General features: G+C 50.6%; 1 protein-coding gene across 9 annotated transcripts in view; it reads left to right on the forward strand.

Annotated features, from left to right (window-relative positions):
* dachs (unconventional myosin-IXb-like dachs) overlaps positions 1-19718 on the forward strand; it is a 505117-nt gene that overhangs the window by 387045 nt on the left and 98354 nt on the right. For all 9 annotated transcript variants that reach the window (XM_070523093.1, XM_070523095.1, XM_070523094.1 and 6 more), the window contains 2 exons: positions 7848-8179; positions 10759-10894. In XM_070523093.1, the coding sequence (XP_070379194.1) occupies positions 7848-8179; positions 10759-10894 (468 nt within the window). The remainder of the gene's footprint in view (positions 1-7847; positions 8180-10758; positions 10895-19718) is intronic.

Below are 19718 nucleotides of genomic sequence, written 5' to 3' on the forward strand. Positions count from 1 at the left end.
ACGCTTCTTGAAGAGAAACCGACGTTGTATCTGGCGCAGCTCTCTGAAAAAAAGTGAGTCGGAGGTGAGTTGTTATCGGCTATACCTAAACCAAACGGAAAAAAATAATGTTTTGTCCCGGACCGTTCGTGTTTACGTGTTCTGCGTCTGACGATTATTTGCTTTAGCCAAGGCACTGCTTAGTGCGCGTTCATTCACGTTACATCGGACGGTTGTGTTCAAGCAGATTCGTGTTTCTGGCGTTCTTGCGTCGTCTGCAGCAGTTCCACGTGAACTATGCTTCAAACACAAATCACTGTCAAGTGCGCGGGCGTAGAATGTCATCCTGACTAGTCGGCAAATACTGGCGTGTCTACCGATTGTTTTATTTCTACAGTTCAATATGAACGAAAAAGAATAAAACAAAAATCAGGAAACGTAAGCGATTTCTAGCTTTCTAGATTTCTAGATTTCTAGCGAAAACTAGCGGGTCGGAATGAGCAAAGTTTAGTTTTTCTTTGCCATATCGTGAGAAAATATGGTTATTATGCATTGTTGTCACAGCATGCGCTACCTTGGTATAACGGCAGTTGATTATGGTAAAGTTTGCAATATTACTGACTGAACAAGGCGGTCGCTGTAACTAATGGGTCTCAGCTACCAATTCCATATATGTGATTAGCCTCACCGGATACACAGATCAGCAGCGTATAACGCATTCATCGAACCCATTATGGATTGCTCCGGAGTGGGTCCGAGCTAGAAACTTCATATCGGCCGGTGCTAACTGTGTTTGGGATTGGTAGCTGAGACCCATCAGTAACAGTGATTGCCTTGTTTGTCTGCCATTACCTTCTTTGCCAAAGTCCTTGTGTGTTTAGCGCTGTTACTTTCCAAAACTTTCGAAGTGGCCCTTCTGCCATTACCGGCTGCAGCTATACCTAGGTAGTGAATGCTGTGACAACCAGGGGCGGTAATCACGACGACATTTTTTTGCCCCCTCTTTTTTTTCCCTCTGTTTTTTGTAAGAGTGGCAACAACCGATCGACAATGATGCCATAGCGTGAAGGATGGCTTGACGGACACAACAATGCCACCTTCGAGACTTTGAATGCTTTCGCGCTAATATTTCTTGACCTTTGGGCCTTTGGCATTCCTAGAAGTCAACGGCTTCACCTTGTGTTACTGCGGCGTGTGTCCTCTTCCTTGGCAGCTAACTTCCTCGGCGCATGGCGCAGTTTCCTGCTGACCTGCTCGAAGACGTTTTATGCGCGAGTTTATCGGCGGGCACGTGTATATAGGAGCGTATTTAATGGAACCCTATGGCACCACGGTTACGTTGCAGCCTCGAACGTGCGCCAAATAGACCTGGAGCCGCGTCTAAAGACGTCGTTGGTCTGGACGCGCTCATAGAGGACAAGGAGGACCGTGCAGCCGAAACAGCCGATGCCGAGCACTCCCTTCGCGCGAACCGGACTCGTCGCTCGCGCACGCGGTTCTCACGCTTCGAACCGTACGACGCTGCCGTCGCCACGCGATGACGTGCAGGACAAGGGCGTCCTCGCGGACGCGTGTTTCCCACGCGACGGCCGCTCCGACGCCGCCAGAAGCGAGCGTCTTCACTGCCGGGCACGCCGGCTCTCGCACGCGCCTCGCTGCCACAGCAGCGGTCGGGTTGCGTCAGACCGTTTAGGTAATGGCCTCGCGGAGGGGGCCGTGTGTTTTTGTTGCGTCCAGCGCCGGCGAGGCCAGTCTTGCGGTGTTACCTGGCGGCCTACTTTCAGAGACCCAGCCCAATTTTCCTTCGGCCGGCACTGTTTTTTTCTTTCTTACTTTGTTCTTCCTCTCCGCCTGATCTTCCCAGCTTGGCTTTCCTTCCATCGCGAGAAGTTTCGCTTCTGCCGAACTTAATCGATCGCCAGTGGCCCGATATAACGTAGCTGGAATCGGTCGACGGCAAAGTGGTGGTGGCAGTTTAATGCGAACCGCGTTCGCAGCGCGCAGGCTGTGGGCCGTGTGGTGCACGAGGTGTATACGCTTTGGTTTGCTCCCCAGCTGTTGCGACAAGAACTGTTCCATCTCGGAGCGCGCCTTTCTTTTATAACGTGCGGCATTAGGGGGATGTAGTAGAAGTAGCTGGTGCGTAAGCGGCGCCGCCTACCTTTTATGGCATACGATTCCACACAACAGAAGCCCACGTGATTACAAGAAGAAAAGGATCTCATAGAACGCACCAACACTTAAATGGAACTCACCTTAATAAATCAAACACATTCCAACTTCAAATCGGATAACTCAACAGCTCGCAATAGGTGCCACAAAGGCACTGACACGAAACGTCACTTACTTTTCTCTAAGAACGCATGGTAGTGCGCGTAATTTCGACGCCAGGCGGTGATTGTCGTGCACGGTTTGACCACGTGCAGAATCCTCACCGTCGCTGCGGCGTCCCCGATTTGCTTCCCGCGTAGTTCGAGTTGGCGAACGCATTGCATTCGACCCGTCGTGTCATCAGCTACGTCGTACTGATCGCGCAGAATCTCGTCAGGTCACCTAAGTTGATCAGCATAAAGCTTTAGGAAGACCGCGTAGAAAAGTCAAGTGGTGTGATGTCTTACGTGTACAGTATTTCAAATGTTGGGCTTTGGTCGTTCTTTTGTGCGCGGCCTTTGTTTTGATTTTCGTGTAGTCACTTTGCAGGTGGTTGCCGTTCTGGTATACGCGCGCTGTGACAGTAGACATATTACTATATCAAGCTGTGCGCGAGTGATGCACTGCTTTATTCCTCCCGTGTTTTTCCTTGCGCCCGTTGTTTCTTTTTCGTATGTTTCCTTTTCTTTCTTCTTGTTTGACGTTCCTATTTCGCTGGAGTTTATTTTCGAGGATTGGCGTAGCCGGCTCTTCGTTGACCTATTTTCTCGGCATCTCATTTTCGACAAACAACAGCAGCCAGTGGTGGTGGGCGCGTTCAGAAGTGGGTTCATTATGGCCTCCAGCTCCATTCACCCGCAGGGCGAGAAATATAAACGACGGTGTGGGTGACGTTTCGGCTGAAGCTTGTGCCCGACACAGTCTATAGCGGTGCCTGATACGCGACAATGCATCGTGCGCCGTCTTTAAGCCTTCCGCACAATACTTACGTTTCGCGTCATGGGCGCCGCCATCTTGAAGACGCCGGCCTGCTCGCGCCGACGTCTTCTTGCAGCTGCGCACCGTCGCGACTCTTCACCCTCGTGCGTTGCGTAGCGTGACTAGTTGCTGAAGATGAGCGTGGTTTGCGGACGAAGCGAAAGAAAAAAAATAACAAGCGCTGAATTTTCAATATGCACCGATGCCAAGTACTGCACTCGAAAGCATAATGACTGGGTGACTCTTTCGCCATCTGGAGGTTTGTCATAGCGTTCCAGTGCCACTGTTCGAAATCATTCGCCTCTGCATCGCCAGGCGACGAAGATTGTGGCCTGTGGCAAAACCTGCTAATAGTGGCCTGGAATCAGGCAGGAACGAGTCGGTCGTCGTGCATTGCGCCTGCTCGTTGCATGGGGCTATGCTGCCGGTGGCTGCTGCCGCTTCAGAGCGCAGCGGTCCGCATCGCAACACGGCAACTTGTGCGGTGCCCCGCGTCGCATGCCTCGTGCGAGCCAGTGGGTAATCTTCGGAGAGTACGTACGCCATACGACATCGTTTCAGAGGAGCACCTCTGTCGAGACTACGGGACAAACATCCACTTTTTTCTAGCTCCGCGATCCTTCTACGCTTTCGATCCCCTGCCGGTTTAAAACGAAGCTTGGTTTGCCTGTGTCCGCCCGGCTTTGGCGTCATTCCTGCGGCTGCGTTGCTCAGTATTTTGGCTAATACATTCGTGAATTTATACGCTCATATGCGCGGAATGCAAGTACGATCAAACTGCCTTATATAACTCCTGTATGCCTAACGACGAAATAGCACCGGTAAGCGCACCTCTATTCTGTGAGGAACTTCCTCCATAATACATGAACGTGTAATGTCGGCTCATAGGTATCTCTAAAACACATTGACCTTTTAATGGAATGGTGCCATTATATTCAGCGGATTTTTTTATTTACTTGGCTTTCGATGATTCAGTATGTGCCTATTCTCCGCCAATCCTCCGGAATCGCCATGTGCTCCTGTGGTACAATAATCCTTAAATGTAGCAAAATTTTTGTCATCCTATTCGCGATTCCAAAGCGTCACCAAACTGAAAGACACCCTTAGAATGCCATGCGTAGAACATTTACCCGATTATATTTTTTTCACACCCGATGCCATAGTACCATGTCATTTTACCGCTCACATATATTTCTCCAGCACATAACGTATCAACGAGGTTAGATCACACGTACAAAGTCAAAGCAATTTTTGCTCACACTGAAAAATACGGGACTTCACCTCTCGTACTCTCAATGAATCGATGGAATTCATTGCCATATAGCATTACCCCCATCAACGACTCTCAATCTTTTCAGTCAGCGCTTCACTCCCTTTTCAAACCTCAGGGCATTTTACAATAGTTTTCCTTTTCGTATTCGCGGCTCCATGGGTGCCCGTTGTCGTTTTTATTAGAAACTAAACGAAGCACAAAAGTTACCCACATGATGCTCTCATTGTCTTCCGACGTGTTGCCTAGATAGCACTTCTAAACACAAATTTTGTCTTGAGCTGTTCGTGTTAGTACTGTGCCTTTTTGTTTCGTTCTCCATTCTGTACTTGACGTTGCATTCTCGTGTTCATTAAATCGCCATATTTGCCTGCATTGTGACTATTTCTGTTATTCCTTATGCAACCCACCCCTCCCCTGTGTAATGCCCTTCCGGGCCTTTAGGGTATCCAAATAAATGAACGAATAAATAAATAAATAAATAAATAAATAAATATCTTACTACTCCTTGAATGCGCCTGTCATCACTATTCTTCTCTCGACAAGGATCACGTTCACCTCTGACCACGTGACATCCCTGCGTCTCACATTGTGCCTCAGCTTGACTCGGTGTTTCTATTACGGCATAGTTTGTGAACGGTGTAGTACATAAACATAAAGATAGCGCGAAATTAAAGTTATGAATTTGTAACGGTAAACATTGCACGAGATTGCACGTCACACAGTACAAAAACAAACACCTTCGCACGCATAGCGTAAGTTGTGCAGCATAATTTACCCGCTTAACTAAAGCTTTGCTTCACAAAGATTCCGAGATGGGCGTTGAATCTGCATGATTTTTTAAAAATTACTTTCCTTGTAACAAATTTCAGTCCTACTGGGCTTTGATAAATTTACTGCATAATATATATCCCACAGCCCACGTCTACCATGTGGCATATGGCGCCTCCATACGTCTTTTATTGAATATACTTATACTTCCAATGAATTTAGGCCCATTTGAAACCGTGTTACCTCAGAACACCTAAAGTCTATCATTTTCATTGCATCACTATTAAAAAATTTATTAGCCTTGTTCACGGCGCTCTTTGTTGCGTGGCGGCCCCCATAGAAATCCTTGCGTCATCCTTTTTTAACGCCAATTTCGTGCTGTTTTGCTGAACAGAGCTTCACTTACGTTACGCAAGTTTTGTGCCAAAATTATCGCAACAGAATCAACTGAAAAAGTTCATCGAGCCGTTCCATGCCTGCCTGGGCTCTCACCCTGTTCACATCGCCAAATCGGAAAAAGCCAGAATGCCACGTATTTATTCGCGCGAATAAAGTTAAAATGCAAAAAAAGTTGTTCGTTTGCTATGTCGTTGTTAGGTTTCTAATTGCTCAGGTTCATCTGATTTATTTATTTATTTATTTATTTATTTATTTATTTGTAAACTGATACTACGGACCGCAGAATTGAGTTCGCATTCATTATTGCGTGTGACCCTATTACGACAGAAAGCTGAGCTAATTGGTAAAGATTCATTATGCAAAAAAGGGGTGAGGCGTGCAGGCAGGACACGAGTAGAAAAGTGGACAACACGAACGCCGTTCGTGTCGTTGTTGTTTTTGGACAACACGAATGCGGCGTTCGTGTTGTCCACTTCTCTACTCTTGTGTCCAGCCTGCACGCCTCACCCCTTTTTTGCATAATGACCCCATCAGGTGAGTTGTTAAGAAAATGCGTGACATTATCCTGCGTGCAGAGAGGTAGTTAAGTGAGAAGTTAAGCCGCTTCGCAGACGGTCTGCGTGAAAAAAACGGGGAATGCAGAATGGCACAAGTGTTCGAAGGTGGGAAACACTAAAAGGTCGTAAAACCCAAATTCAGCAGATGACGGTACTGCTTCCCTAGGCGTAAAGCTGTTTTATTTTTACGTATGCTTTTTTTATCATTTATTATTTTGTCATTTATTGTCCCGCGAAGCCATCCGTTCACCTATGCGTGTTTCGTGTCGTGTCACGTCCCCCGAATTCAGCAGTCTGCTTCGTCCGCCCACGTTTGGTGGATTCTTGCCGCCGTTTGTTTTTTCGACATTTCGCACAAGTCGACCGAATCCAGCGCAAGGGTTGGCCGGCGCTGTGGCGCACTCTGGCAAGGCGCCGTCTATAATCGCAGCACGGCGCCGCATTGAGCGCGCAAAGAAGCGGCCGAGCTTCGCTGTGGTTCACTGCGCGCTCGCGATGAGCGCAGTTTCACCGAAGTCGCCGCTCGTTTACTTTTGTCCGGTGGAAACGAACGCCGTGTAAGCAACACCGGCGTGCAGAAAGGCTGCGAATGGTCGTTTACTTTGAACCGAATAACCTGAGAGCAAGTGTACTGCTGATTCTGACCTTGGTGCGCGTTTAAACGGCGTAAGACCCTGCCCCTTTCACTGCCAGCTTGACAAGGTGGCCGGTGACCGAGGGATCAATGAACCGGATATGTGACTCTGAGAAGTGTTTCCGGTGTTTTTCTTTCATTCGTGCGCCTCTTCTCTCCTTGCCATATATGATCGGCATGGTCACTTTTCTTCCCTCGCCTTTTGTTTCCCCTACCCCAAAGCAGTGGGACGGGCAAGAAGACAGTAGTTGGGGCTGACCTTTCTGCATTCCCCTTATGATACATTTCTCTCTCTCTCTCTCACCCTGGCGCATGCTCTACGCTCAGGTGTCACAAGTATTTCACACCTGTGGCACGCGCATAAGGCGCTTCGGCCTAATCTAAGAGAAGGAAAACACGCCATTGCAGAAAGCCGCCTCTAAATGCCAAGCATTCTGTTTCTTTTTTTCTGATTTGTTTTTGCGTTCTTTCTGGGGGAGTCTGAAGATAAACTATAAAACAGTTTGGACTGATAAAGTATTCTTTCATAACCACATTTTCGTTAATGCTGTGGTAATTATTAATTATTGAAAATGCAAATGAATGTCGATGTTTCATCGTTATTGCTTTTTTTTTTGTGCCGAAAGGCCCAGCGCCGGTACGTCAGTGTGACATCACGAATTGCAAACTTTTTTTTTTCATATTTGGCCCGTTGTATCCTAGTATGCGTTTTTGAAACGTGCTACGTTTATACTTTTGCGGTTTCACAATACAGTGCTTTCAGTTTTTACCCATAAGAAATTGCCTGGGCAGACTCCGTCAAAAGCTATGACGTCACGCCGCGTGCTCGTGCGCGAAATTCAAGGCGCCAGCGCCAGCGGTCTTTCGTTCCTGCGTCTTTCCTGCAGCTGCTTGCTGAGCCTCTGCTCGTCGGTCAGAGTGTTGTTCTTTCTTTTTCCCCTTCGGTGCTGTAGAAAGGTAGTTTACTACTACAGCCCAAATTATATCTTTTTTTTCTTTCTGTTTCGTGTCTCTTTATTGTGTCAAGTGCTAACCAACCGGCTGCACATGTAGCCCCCGTGGGCGCCGACACGGCCTCGTTGACGCTTCCCTCTCTCCCTGTCCTCAGATGCGTCCTCGTCCAACGAGGCGGTGCACCTGCAGCAGAGGCTCAAGAGCCTCAGCTGCGAGCTCGTGACCCTGCGCAACCGCCTGCACGTCACCGAGGCCGGTGGAGGGGCGCAGCCGCATCAGCCGCCCCCGGTCGCGCCGCCCGCCGCATCGGTGGCGACGTCGCCGCCGGCCCCCTCGGCGGCGCAGGATGCCGCGGCGGCGCGGGTCGGAGCCTCGGCGGCACCGGCGTCGCAGGCGACCGCGGGCCTGGCGCCCGGAGTCGGGCCCGTCGGCGCGCCACCCGCATCGGCCACCGCCGGCGGCGTCCCTCCTGGTGGCGCCATCGCGGTAAGTGGCGGCGACGGCAGCGCGGTGATCGCGACCGCCCACGTACACCGGCTAAATGATACATGCATTGGCAACCGGGGTTCCCTCCGGCTGTGCATGACACCGTGTGGGAATCGCGGCGGTGGCGTAGTTCGCGGACTTCTGGCAAAGAGGCTAACGGTAGTAGGCACCCGACTCACCAAGGAGCTTCGCGTGCGTGGCGTCCGTACAGTGAGCGCAGTCTTAGCCCGATCTCCCTTGGGCCCTTCCCCGATCAGGCCTACGCGCCACTAGGCGCGTGTTCTATTGGGTACCACCTCAATCGCTTAGCCAACCAGCGTCTTTGTGTGAATAACTTCTATTCCGTCGTGGAAAAAGATTGTAAGACAAGATCTATATTTTGCTCTTCAGGCCGTTGTCCTACGTGGTGGTTGATGACCGCGGGTCGCGGACTCGGCAAGAAAAAACGCTTGTTCGTTTCCTTGCTCTCCCTGTAGCTCATCTCGATCGCTCGCCGACTCGTTCGTCCGTCCGTTCGTTCTCTTCGCTTACATGGACAATCATCGTTGATGGTTTTTTCTGTATATTAATAAGCTTTATCGTTTTCAATTTGTATTGCAAGCTCAGAGAGCCGACGACCATTTTTACCCTGACGGTGCCACGCGGTTGCATGCTCCAATGCAGCGCCCCGTTCCGCGGAGCTCGCGCGACTGGCGCGTGCCCCACGGCAACGCTCCTGCTCGCGCAGCATTGAGCGTGCAGCACTTCCTGGCAACAGCGAGATGACAACGCTACCTCACTCTGGTTACTGCCAGTGAAACAGCCCCTTGCGACGTCCAACAGTGAAACGAGACACTAAAGGAAGAACAGTTATGCACTGTAGATAAAGCGGTGGGACGAGTCCCTGGCTTTTCAGGGAGAGTACAGCGAAAGTACATGTTTACAGTTTCGGAACGTCCGACGAAATACACGAATTGTAGCAACAACAATTCTCGTTGCTTTTGGGTCTCCCCTCGTACATTATTCTCTCTCTCTGTCGATCCCTGTGCAGTTTTCGTTCCATGGCGTTACGGGCCTTGATTATCTCACAATATAGACCCTAAGGAACAGCATTGAGTTAGTCTAGTGTGGCGAAGTGTTTTGTCAGGACTTTATTCTGATTTATTCAGCGGAAATAAGGGCGCTAATTATTATTACTATTTATTTTAAAAAGAAAAAGAAAAAAAGAAGGGAGAAACTAACTGCGACGTCACGCCGAGTTATTCGCGACATTCATAAAAAGGGAAAGTAGTGATTTTTTTGCGATAATAATCGACCTTTCTCCTCTGGATGAATGATAATGGCGTTTCGAAAGAGTACCCATCCGTTATGGAAGCATTTTAGACCCCATTACTGAAACTGCAGTTGTGCCGCTTTCCGGTAAGCATGAAATGCGAGACGGGAAATCCGCATGGGACCGCATACGCGCTGACATTTTGCGTTTCTTCGTATCAACCGGGAGACGCAAAAGAATTTTGCGAAGGTCACTTCACCAGGTGGCTGCCGCTCCTCGGGCCCGCGGGTGTATCACCTCAAGGAGACAAGACGTGTGCTCACAGGCTTCAACAGAATTCCCCCACTGGCATGCCACAATCCGTGCATTACAGCCGCATTTACTAACGCCTCTCTGATCGGCAAGGCTAGCAGGCATGCATGCGATACACGAAACAGTGACGAGACATTCACGCACTTTCCTCGCGTCTGCCCGTGGCTAGAAGGCAAGTGATGCGCGCAGCTGCAGGATATGTTGGACAATTGTCCGCGAGCTGTCAAGGGGGAAAAAGTCAGTATTCTCGAAGCGATCGCATCCAGAAGGCTATACCAACGTTGCAGACGATTCTCAAGTCCACAGACCTGTACATACTCGACTTTGCAAGAACACTGCCTGCTGCTGCTGTATTGTATGCCCAGTTTACTTCGTTTGTGCAAAGCAAACCTTGTTCTTTGTATGCACTTGCCTCCATGCAGGGTAGTCAACTGTAACCATATCTGCTTAACTTCCCTGCCATTCTACTCATAAGGTCCCCCTGTCTCATTCCGCACTCACATGTATGTATACGTTTATCTTGGGCTGCGTCTTAATCCCGGCCCCGGCGGCCGCATTTCGATGGAGGCGAAATGCGAAAACACCCGTCCACTTAGATTTAGGTGCACGTTAAAGAACCCCAGGTGGTCAAAATTTCCGGAGTCCTCCACTACGGCGGGCCTCACAATCAGAAAGTTGTTTTGGCACGTAAAACCCAATAATTTTATCTTTTTTTAACGTTTATATATACAGTCATAGTCGGTATACGTTTCCCGAGTTTGCTCTGTCAGTGCAGGTACCGCCCTGTATACGACGGCTCATTAGTGTCTATGCTTTTACGGAAACCTTGCTGACAACGAAGTACACTTCTTGTCCTGGTGACTTCGTTATAAGGAGGGTTTGCAGTCATCTACTAGTGTAGGCTGATTTATTCTTAGTCTTCAGTGTTCCTTTCACGGTGTGTGTCAAACCTGGGCAGAATTGGCCACTGCCGCTGGCTGTCGGGCTAATAGGTTGTGCCACGACCCCCGCGCAGGACCCCGGCCTGGGACCCGTGGGGGACGGTGGCCCCATGTCCCACCCACCGCAGCCACTGGCCGCGCCCCACCCTGCGCTCAAGGACTCCAAGCATGCCCTTCAGCAGGGAACAGCGGCGCATCCTTACGTGCAAGGTGAGGCCGCTGGAAACAAGCGTCTAGTAAAATCACAATACGAGGAAATAAAACGCATCGACGACCAGAAAGGTAAGGGCACATTGTAAAAAGCGACGTTTCGGCTTCAGGACGGGCGCCACGTGCAGAAGCTTAAACGTAAAAAGAAGTGGTAGCGCATATTTTGCAAGTTGTATAGGAACTCCAGCATCCGTTTTTTGCATGGAAGAGAGGATCGCACTTAGCAAAACGCATGAAAGTTAGAATCCAGGTAAAACACGGGGAACGTGGGAGATGAAAATTCAAGACGATGAGCAAAACGAGAACAAGATAAAAAAAATGGCTGTGGCTTTGCTAAGGTTAAGCCCAGGATGCGAAGCATACTAGCCTTTATTTTAACGCGACAGCGTTAAGGAGCTCGTGTCGCAGAAAAGCCGGTGTCGTCGGCGTCGGCTCAGGCGTGCGGCGCTTGCTCAGGCGCACATTTCGTTGTCGCGCCGAACGCTGCGTTGCTCGACGCTCACCGCGTCCGATGCGGGGCGTGTAGTCGCTGCGCCGTAGCAAAGCCACCTAGAAACAGTCTCTGTAGCATGCCGCAACCTTCGCTTCTCATTCCAACGAGCAGCTCTGTCTCCAGGAGGCATCTCACCTCGTGAGTGTCTAGCAGAGGCAAGCGCAGCTGCTTATATACCGCCGCGACGCCGCGAGCGACGGCGCGAGTTAGAGCCCCGTTTCTCCTCTGTCGTGACGTCATGGTGTCACGTGGTCAGCCTTGAAGGCGACGCCGCGAGCGACGGCGCGAGTTGGAGCCCCGTTTCTCCTCTGTCGTGACGTCACGGTGTCACGTGGTATTGAAGGCGACACCGCCGCGCCTGAGGAGCTGGGTTGAGCTCTAGTAATATGCTTCGCATAAAAAGCAGGAGCCAATATTCCGACAAGTGTACTCGTCTTTTTCAAAGGTTTTTAAAGGCATTGAAAAAGTCAAGTCTTCTTGTCTAAACGTTGTCTCCCGCTTTTACGTTGTTCGACTTCGGGAGCCGACATCATGGTTACATAGCTAACCTTTCGCTAAAGTTCCTGCCTTTATTTTTGCATTTAAAAATATGTGTACCGTAGCACCAGTAAACTGAAGAGAAAGAAATGTCGCTTTCGCACTCGTACGTGCGCCCAACTTAAGTACCAACTCCCAGTACCAATAATGCTGACGTCGATTGAATGTTCCTGAAGGAACAGTGCTTTTCACTGTGTTCGTGCCAAATGAATTGACAACACTCCAATTCTCCTACAGTTAGCAGAAATTCGTTCATCTTTACGTAGACTTTTTCGTCACGAGGGAAGGCACTCTGCCAGCTTCTATCATCATCATGAACTTATTTCCATTAGCCTGTGCTAACGTTCTCTTATTATCTTTGCTTATGTGGCTAGTCTTATAATAATAATAATAATAATAATAATAATTGGTTATAGTCTAATCACACCCCTGATTTCTCTGCCATCCGTGACTGGGCATCCCGTCTCTTGGCATTCATTTTGTTACTCAAATCCCCCACCGGTTCTATTTCTCCAATTCGTTAACTGGAAAAGTTTACAAGTATGTGGCGCAGTAACAAGCCCGACTGTTTAGAATGCGTTCTATTCAAAGATCATTTGCTGGTGCGAGACAGCGTTTGTCACTTTCCTCGTTTCCTGTTGCTTGTAGTGCCGCGCTGCATTCGAGTAATGATCACAATCATAGAGTCACGATCATTGTCATTATTCTCAATATGCTGTTCTCGCGTATAGTTACATGCAGAAGAACGTCCCGGAATCATTCATAAAAATCGAGCACCTCGGTTTCATTTCTTCTCGTTGTGTACCTATAGTAGGCGTTCAAAGCACTTAACATGATTTAAATCAATCAATAACACAACAACGAAATAATGCTTATACAGACAGACAGACAGACAGACAGACAGACAGACAGACAGACAGACAGACAGACAGACAGACAGACAGACAGACAGACAGAGAGAGAGAGAGAGAAACGTTATTTAGGTCCTGAGGTACGCCACCGTTCAAGGCGGTAGAGCAGCGGTCCGTTCCCACGTCGTCGGGGCGGGTAGTCCGAGCCTCACCGCCGCGTCGCGGACCCTCTAGACGGCCCCGAGTTGATGTATAAGGCCCGATTCAGAACATGGAGCTCCATTCCTCTTCGGTCGCGCGTTGAGGACCCTGTAATGAGGGGCACTGCCCGCATGTGATCTGACGTACAAGCGGCGCCACCATCTGGGCATGTTGGATCAAGGCCTTCGATGAACTGGCTGTGGAAATAAAGACTATAGGGTATGACCTGGTACGAAGCATGCAGAGGGTATATGCCTGTGTTCTAGAGAGCTGACGCGAGCAGACGATAGTACGAAGCTAGCGGTCCGGCTGAGACCAGATACGAGCACGCATAGAGCAGTCGGGTGGGCCCGCATGAAACTGCTTCCTGGCCGCACGTCACTGAAGCAGCCGCTCTCATTGGTGCCCGCCGTTCGCGGCTCTCGTGTCTTTTTTCATCTGCCGCTCCGCGTTCGCTCTTTCATCCTTCGCCGTTGTGCTCGTTCGCTCGGTTACACCGAGACCGTCGCCGACGCTTAACACAGGAACGGGTGGCTTAGAGCTGCATTCTAAAAAGTCGCAGTTTCGCCCGAGAGGCGAAGCATCGACTGTGATAGCAAATTAATAGACAGACATACAAACGAAGGATAGTTGTTTTGTCGACCGCATAAACACTCGCTTGCTAATTAAAGTAACAAGCATGGTGTCAGCACGCACAGGCAAACATCACACTCAATGACCGCGGACACTCGCTGTCGAAACGCTGGTGGGTGGAAGTGCGGCAGCAGCAGTGAGGGAAGTGGCCTTGTGTTGTCTATCGCTTCAACGCAAACTGAGCGGCGAGAACACATCAACACCAAAGCTAGGAGCCGTCGGCCCACCTAGACTCGGCCCCCAACGCAGATCGCTTTCAAGATAAAGCCCGCGCGACCGTGCAAGGCCGCGTGTTGCTGCCGAAGTACAACGCCTCCCCTATCTTCCTTTCGCCGCGGTTACAGGCGCGCGACGCAAGACGGCGCGCTTGCTCGTCGCTTTTCAATTACGGGGTTTTACGTGCCAAAACCACTTTCTGATTATGAGGTACGCCGTAGTGGAGGACTCCGGAAATTTCGACCACCTGGGGTTCTTTAATTAACGTGCACCTAAATCAAAGTACACGGGTGTTTTTCGCATTTCGCCCCCATCGAAATGCGGCCGCCGTGGCCGGGATTCGATCCCGCGACCTCGTGCTCAGCAGCCCAACGCCATAGCCACTGAGCAACCACGGCGCGCTTGCTCCTCGCCTTTCCGCGTTCGTGCGGGCGAGACTGACCCGCGATGGTCAGATCAGCCTCGCACGCTTTCACTGGTGCATACAGCATACGGTGCGCGGCGACGGTGTCATCGCCCATGGAATTCATACGTGACATCACGACGACGGCGCAAATGCGCCTCGAGTGTGCATATAGTTTCTATCGCAATAAAGAAGACTAAATTTGGACCATTGGCCAAGATTTGGAGGACGCCTAAGTTTAGCCCTTAAGAATTGAAGGCGATAGCATTCAAAGATCCCCGACTGCTTCTGACGCTTCCCAGCAACTGCACCCTATGTAACCGTAATGTTTACCGGGAAACGGTGGCTGCGAGCGCTCTGCACGAAGTCGAGCTTCTTGTCAGAAACGCGACCTCCTGCGTCAGCCGATCGCGGAGGTAGTGCGCATCCGCGCGAAAAAAAGGTTACACCATTTTCAGGTTTTTTTTTAATGTTTCGAACTTTTAATATTTCAGTCTGAGACGATTTAACACAAAAGGCATGGGCTTCCGGTGTTTTGTTTGGTGACATTTGTTTGTAGGCTGTCATTTTCAAAATTCCGAGGAATAACTTTGTCGAGAATGTCAGACAAGGTATGAGCAACTTTAGTGATGGAATGGTGTGGCAGTATAACCCCCATATACCGCATATCATACAGCAAGGCGGGGCATGTACATATGCCTAAATACATCCGGGCATCTTCGCTCACGGAGACGCTGCCGCCGGACACTGACACCGGATTTGCTACGACTCTGGACCGTAACCGATGTCGCGGTCAAATTTCGAAGCGACATCCAATGAAATTCGGACCAAACATGCTCAACCACATTTCCGTCGTTATAATTAGCCTCTTCATTTTGCTCAACTGGATGTGATGCTTGGCCGGCGCATTCCCATCCTCGGTTTACTTGAGGGCGCGTGACCGAGCCACGTCGCGGAGGTGAGAGGCGAGCGGTGGGTGCCGCCAGTGCACCCACGTGGCCCCAGGACGACGCTTCGCTTTCTTCCGGCTCGTCGGCGGCGCTAATGCCGGGGCGGGAACCAAGCGCACGCGGCCTTTTATCTCCTAAACGCTTTGTCGTGAGCTCTGGGCGCCACGGACCGCGGGGCGAGCTGGGCCGGCGTTGCCGGAGTGCGGCGCCAGTCGAGCCGGTTACCCCGGCTGCGAGCTGGCCGTCCAGCTGCTGGAAGCCGCATGTTGATGCCGCTGGTGTAGGGGAGGCCGACGGCGGCGTCGATATTCCAGGCCGCTTCGGTGCGCGTATTATTAATGCGTGCATTCTTTGCCGCCTACCAGACACTTTGAGAACGGTAGGTTCCTGACTCGTTTCGGGCCTCCTCAAAAAAAAAAAAAAAAGTGCGTGTCCGAGAGCGGGGTACAACAGCCAGGCTCCTCTCCCAGCACAAGGTGCCCATGCTCTGCCGTTGAGACCACAGGGGCATGCACATTTCTTGCGGCGTGCACCACTTGGCATATATGGCGACAAATTACAGATAAATTGATTTTCAAAGCGGGAGCCAATCCACGTATTGTACCGCCTTCGGGATCTGCCCGGGCCGTAACGGAACAGGTTGCAACGTTTCCTCGCCGCAGTGCAATAAAGGAGCGGCCATTCCCGCCGTTATAACGTCGCCGCCTTGCTGCTGTCATCGCATACACGCTCGCCCCACGCCAACACGTTGGTCCACCTGGTAACCATTTGCGAAGCGATGCTATACAGCCAGTTCCTGCAAATGCTTCGCGCAACATCGATTACCGCAGTTCGTTGGACCTGCACGATTATTTCGCCGTGCGATTCCAGATGAAATAATCGCGCACCGGTTCGCTACGATTCTTGGGGCGGCCCGAGTCAACGCCGAGGCTCGCGAAAGACGGCGGCGTGAAAGTTCCCGGGCTAATTTTCGTCACCTGGAGTTCGTTGGCGTGCTCGGCACATGCGTGTTCCTGCATTGTGCGCTCTGTTGGAACGGGAGCCGAACCCGTGACGCCGTGCTCGGCAGCGGAGCGTCACTGCCGTGGTGCCACACCGCAGGGAATTCATGACGCGCACAACGCCTGCAACTACATGATTCACTATCCCTTCGTTTTGCCCACGCAAGTATACCGCTGCTGTGACGTTAACGTAGGGCTTACGTTTTATTTCGCATGTGTAACAGCGAGTTCGCCTTTACACTGCACGCGAGGAAATCGAGGCACTACGAGTTAAAGTTGAAGGGCCACTACATTTCTCTCGTTCTACTTACTCATACCTTTATTCTGACCACGCTAAATGTGCTTTAAATTACTTTGAAAAGGGTGGTGCACGGGGGTCGTGTATATATATATATATATATATATATATATATATATCTGGTGGCACCGAGGTTTCCCGAGACTGGCTGAGACAAGAGCTCTGGGTTGATTTCGGCTTCGGAAGCAGCTGGTATTACCTCGGTCATCTTTCCAGTGAGTAGCCTCGTCTCCTATACCGTCGTCTCCGTCCTCACTATAGTGGTAATCGTGCCTTGGCTCTTCTTTCTTACGGCGTTCCAAACTTCTCCGTGAGCTCCTCTCATCTCAGTGGCCCAATCAGGCAGCTCTCTCACGCTCTGGCACTGTATTTTAGTCTGTGCTCCTCTACAGATGACCGGTTGCGAACTTTGTGCACTCTCGCCCAACTAAACAGCACTTCAAGTTTTCACTACTCGGCCACGTCAACAGGCCTTCGACACAACCGCCGGTCTGTCGACTCCACTCCATCCCGTTGCTCTTCGCAGACATCACTCGTTCATGTCGTCTCATTGCCAGACACCAAAGGAGACTGCATCGTTGCAAACTTCAATGCTGTCTCCATGGAGCTGTCTGCCGTTTGTGTCAGGATTGGAACACGACTTAAAGTGGCGGCTGTCCTGCGAGGACGGCAGAGTAGTAGTCTATGTCTAGATTTCAGACCGCACCCCTCAGCAGGACATACTAGACAAGAAGAGTCGGTCGAAGGAAGCGTTTAAATGCACGCCGCTGTCATTCGACTTCGGCCTTGTCTCGGCTGAGAATGCGCTTCGGCCTTTTCTTATTTCTTTCATGGTCCTTTAGGTTTATGCTTACTCTAGGCTAACGTGACAGACTTTATTTGCGCCGTTCAACTCTAAGGACCAGTTTAAAGCATTGAAACTGAAGCTCCATAAATAATTAAATGACCACCATTTCGCCGCGCACGTCAAAGATGCTGACTTCGATCAGAAGCTGGAGCCTGGCATTTTGCTACTTCATGTGCTTGGTGAGGATTGTGGTTTGCACATTCATCACACAAAACAGCACACACATCCACAGCCCGCACATTCGGGATAAAGTTATTCGCTGAACTACGTTATTGGTAAATCTGAGTAATTCACTACAGCTCACAATCATGGCTGTTCATCAACAAAAAGCAGGGAAGCTTCAATAAAAGAAGTATGAGCTCAGCATGAGATCCTTCTATCGCTATTTCTTTAAATAATAGGACCAAAAATGTCGGCGAGTTATGGTTGGTTCACAGTTGAAAGAACGTAGGTGTCATGCAGCGGCACGCGGTCCCTTTGTTCGCGCTGTCGATGAATTTTACCAGCCCACATGCTTAACCGCCTGCCTAGTCGCCATTTACCGTTTGATTAAGTCGTGAGGTTTAACGTCCCGAAAGTGCCCGGTGTCGTTTACTGATTGCCGTAACCTTTACATTAGCGCCAGACTTTGCATCCAGCGCTCACTGCACGGAACTGGCGCCTTCATCCTCGCCCCGTGGTTCTCACTTTCGGCGCGGAGTGCGAGCGAGGGAGTAGCGCCGAAACACGGCGGATGGCCCATAATGGCGGCGGCAGTCCCGACGACGACGACCACGCTCTGTTCGACGCCGTTCGGCAACGTCGCCTGCTCCTTCGCTTTTATTTCTTGCCGCGCTTTTCTAATTGCCCCCTTGCTGCACGCAAACTCGAGACTGCACAGAAAGGAGAACTGCGCGTCGGGCGAAGAGAGGGGGACGTCTGCGACGGAAGGAGCACGATTCAGCCGCGTGCGCGCACAATACGGCACGACCTCTCTTTTTATGCGCATCGCGAGACCAGCAGCGTGTGTGTGCACCTTGCGCGCATCGCCTCCGCTTTGATTCTCCCAGGGCGGCCATCATTACGCGCGTGTGTGTACGCGCCGGAAAGAGCGTTCCCACCGCCGCTCTTCCGCCCGACCGCGTGGCGCGCGCGCGGTCCACTGGCGGCTCGCTTTTCTTTTTACTCGTTCCCGATCGTCGCGTGGGTTTCGGCGCGAAATTGACCGCCGTCACGACCGCGCTGCGGAGAAGAGCCGCGCGCACGTACGGGGGGCGAAGCGAGGGCGAAGGGGTCAAATCGGTGCAGCCCAGGGAAGAGCAGGGGGTCGCTCCTTTTGAACAATTTCGTTTCGCGTCTCCCTCAAAGTATTCCGTGGTTCTCCAGGGAACCGAGAGGGCGATGCGATGGAAGATTGCACGGATTCAGTGGGTGGGCACATTCGTGAGTCGCAGCTCCGGCGCTTCCTTCGTTTCTGTCTTTTTTTTTCTCTCTCTCTTTTTGAGAATTGTCAAGTTGCTAAGCGCTTGAATTGAGTGTGCGAGCTATTCCAGAGCGCAGTCTATTAAAGTACAACTCCTCTGATTATTATTATTATTATTATTAAGAGTTTGTACTACTATTACTACTAGTAGTTGATACCGTCTTTTATGCGATTCAGGTAATTCTAAATTCAACTGGGCATTACGATCACGTACGCCAAACACGGCGGCTGAAAATGGTGTAGCGTTTCCGCGTGTATTTGTGGGTGATGGCGGGGGGGGGGGGGGGTTTGCAGGCAGAGGACGTTGGCTTGCGCACTACCCGTTCCCTCAAAATTGTGACTTCTGCTGGCCATCACCAGCTGCTTGCGGTTCGGGACCTCAATACTATATAAACTCAAGTGCGTTGAGTCACCTTGCGAAGTTGCCTTTAGATGAAGCCCGCTAGGCCATTGTTACCCTTACCGAATATATTCAGCTTATTCGCTGCTGGGTATGCTTCGCCGACAATGTACACCTGCCGTTAACCTTAACCCGAACTTTTCGATGCCCAACTCGAGCTATTCATTTCTAGCAGTCTCAGGCTGCGTGCAACAAACATCCAACACGGTGTAAGAAAGACGCATTAAGCTAACAATTTCAAGGGGCCCAAACCAAAAATATCGAGCACCATTTCAAGAGAAACAAGAAGATGCTTTAGGTGTGTGCGGGTAAAGTATGACGGACTCTACGTAACATTCGTAGCGTATCATTTATGTTTTGTCTTTTCCGTGAGGAAAAATAGTCTGAGGTAAGCGTGTTTTATCACTGATAGTTGAAGAAATATTGCTTGAAGCTGTCGCTACTCTCTTCGCACTGCATGCCCGCCCTGGTGTCACCAAAGACGTCACGGGAATCAGCTCCCTGGGTTGCGACATCCAGTTTCGATTTCAAT

This window comes from Dermacentor albipictus, chromosome 8 (assembly GCF_038994185.2).
Source record: "Dermacentor albipictus isolate Rhodes 1998 colony chromosome 8, USDA_Dalb.pri_finalv2, whole genome shotgun sequence".
Lineage (NCBI taxonomy): Eukaryota > Metazoa > Arthropoda > Arachnida > Ixodida > Ixodidae > Dermacentor > Dermacentor albipictus.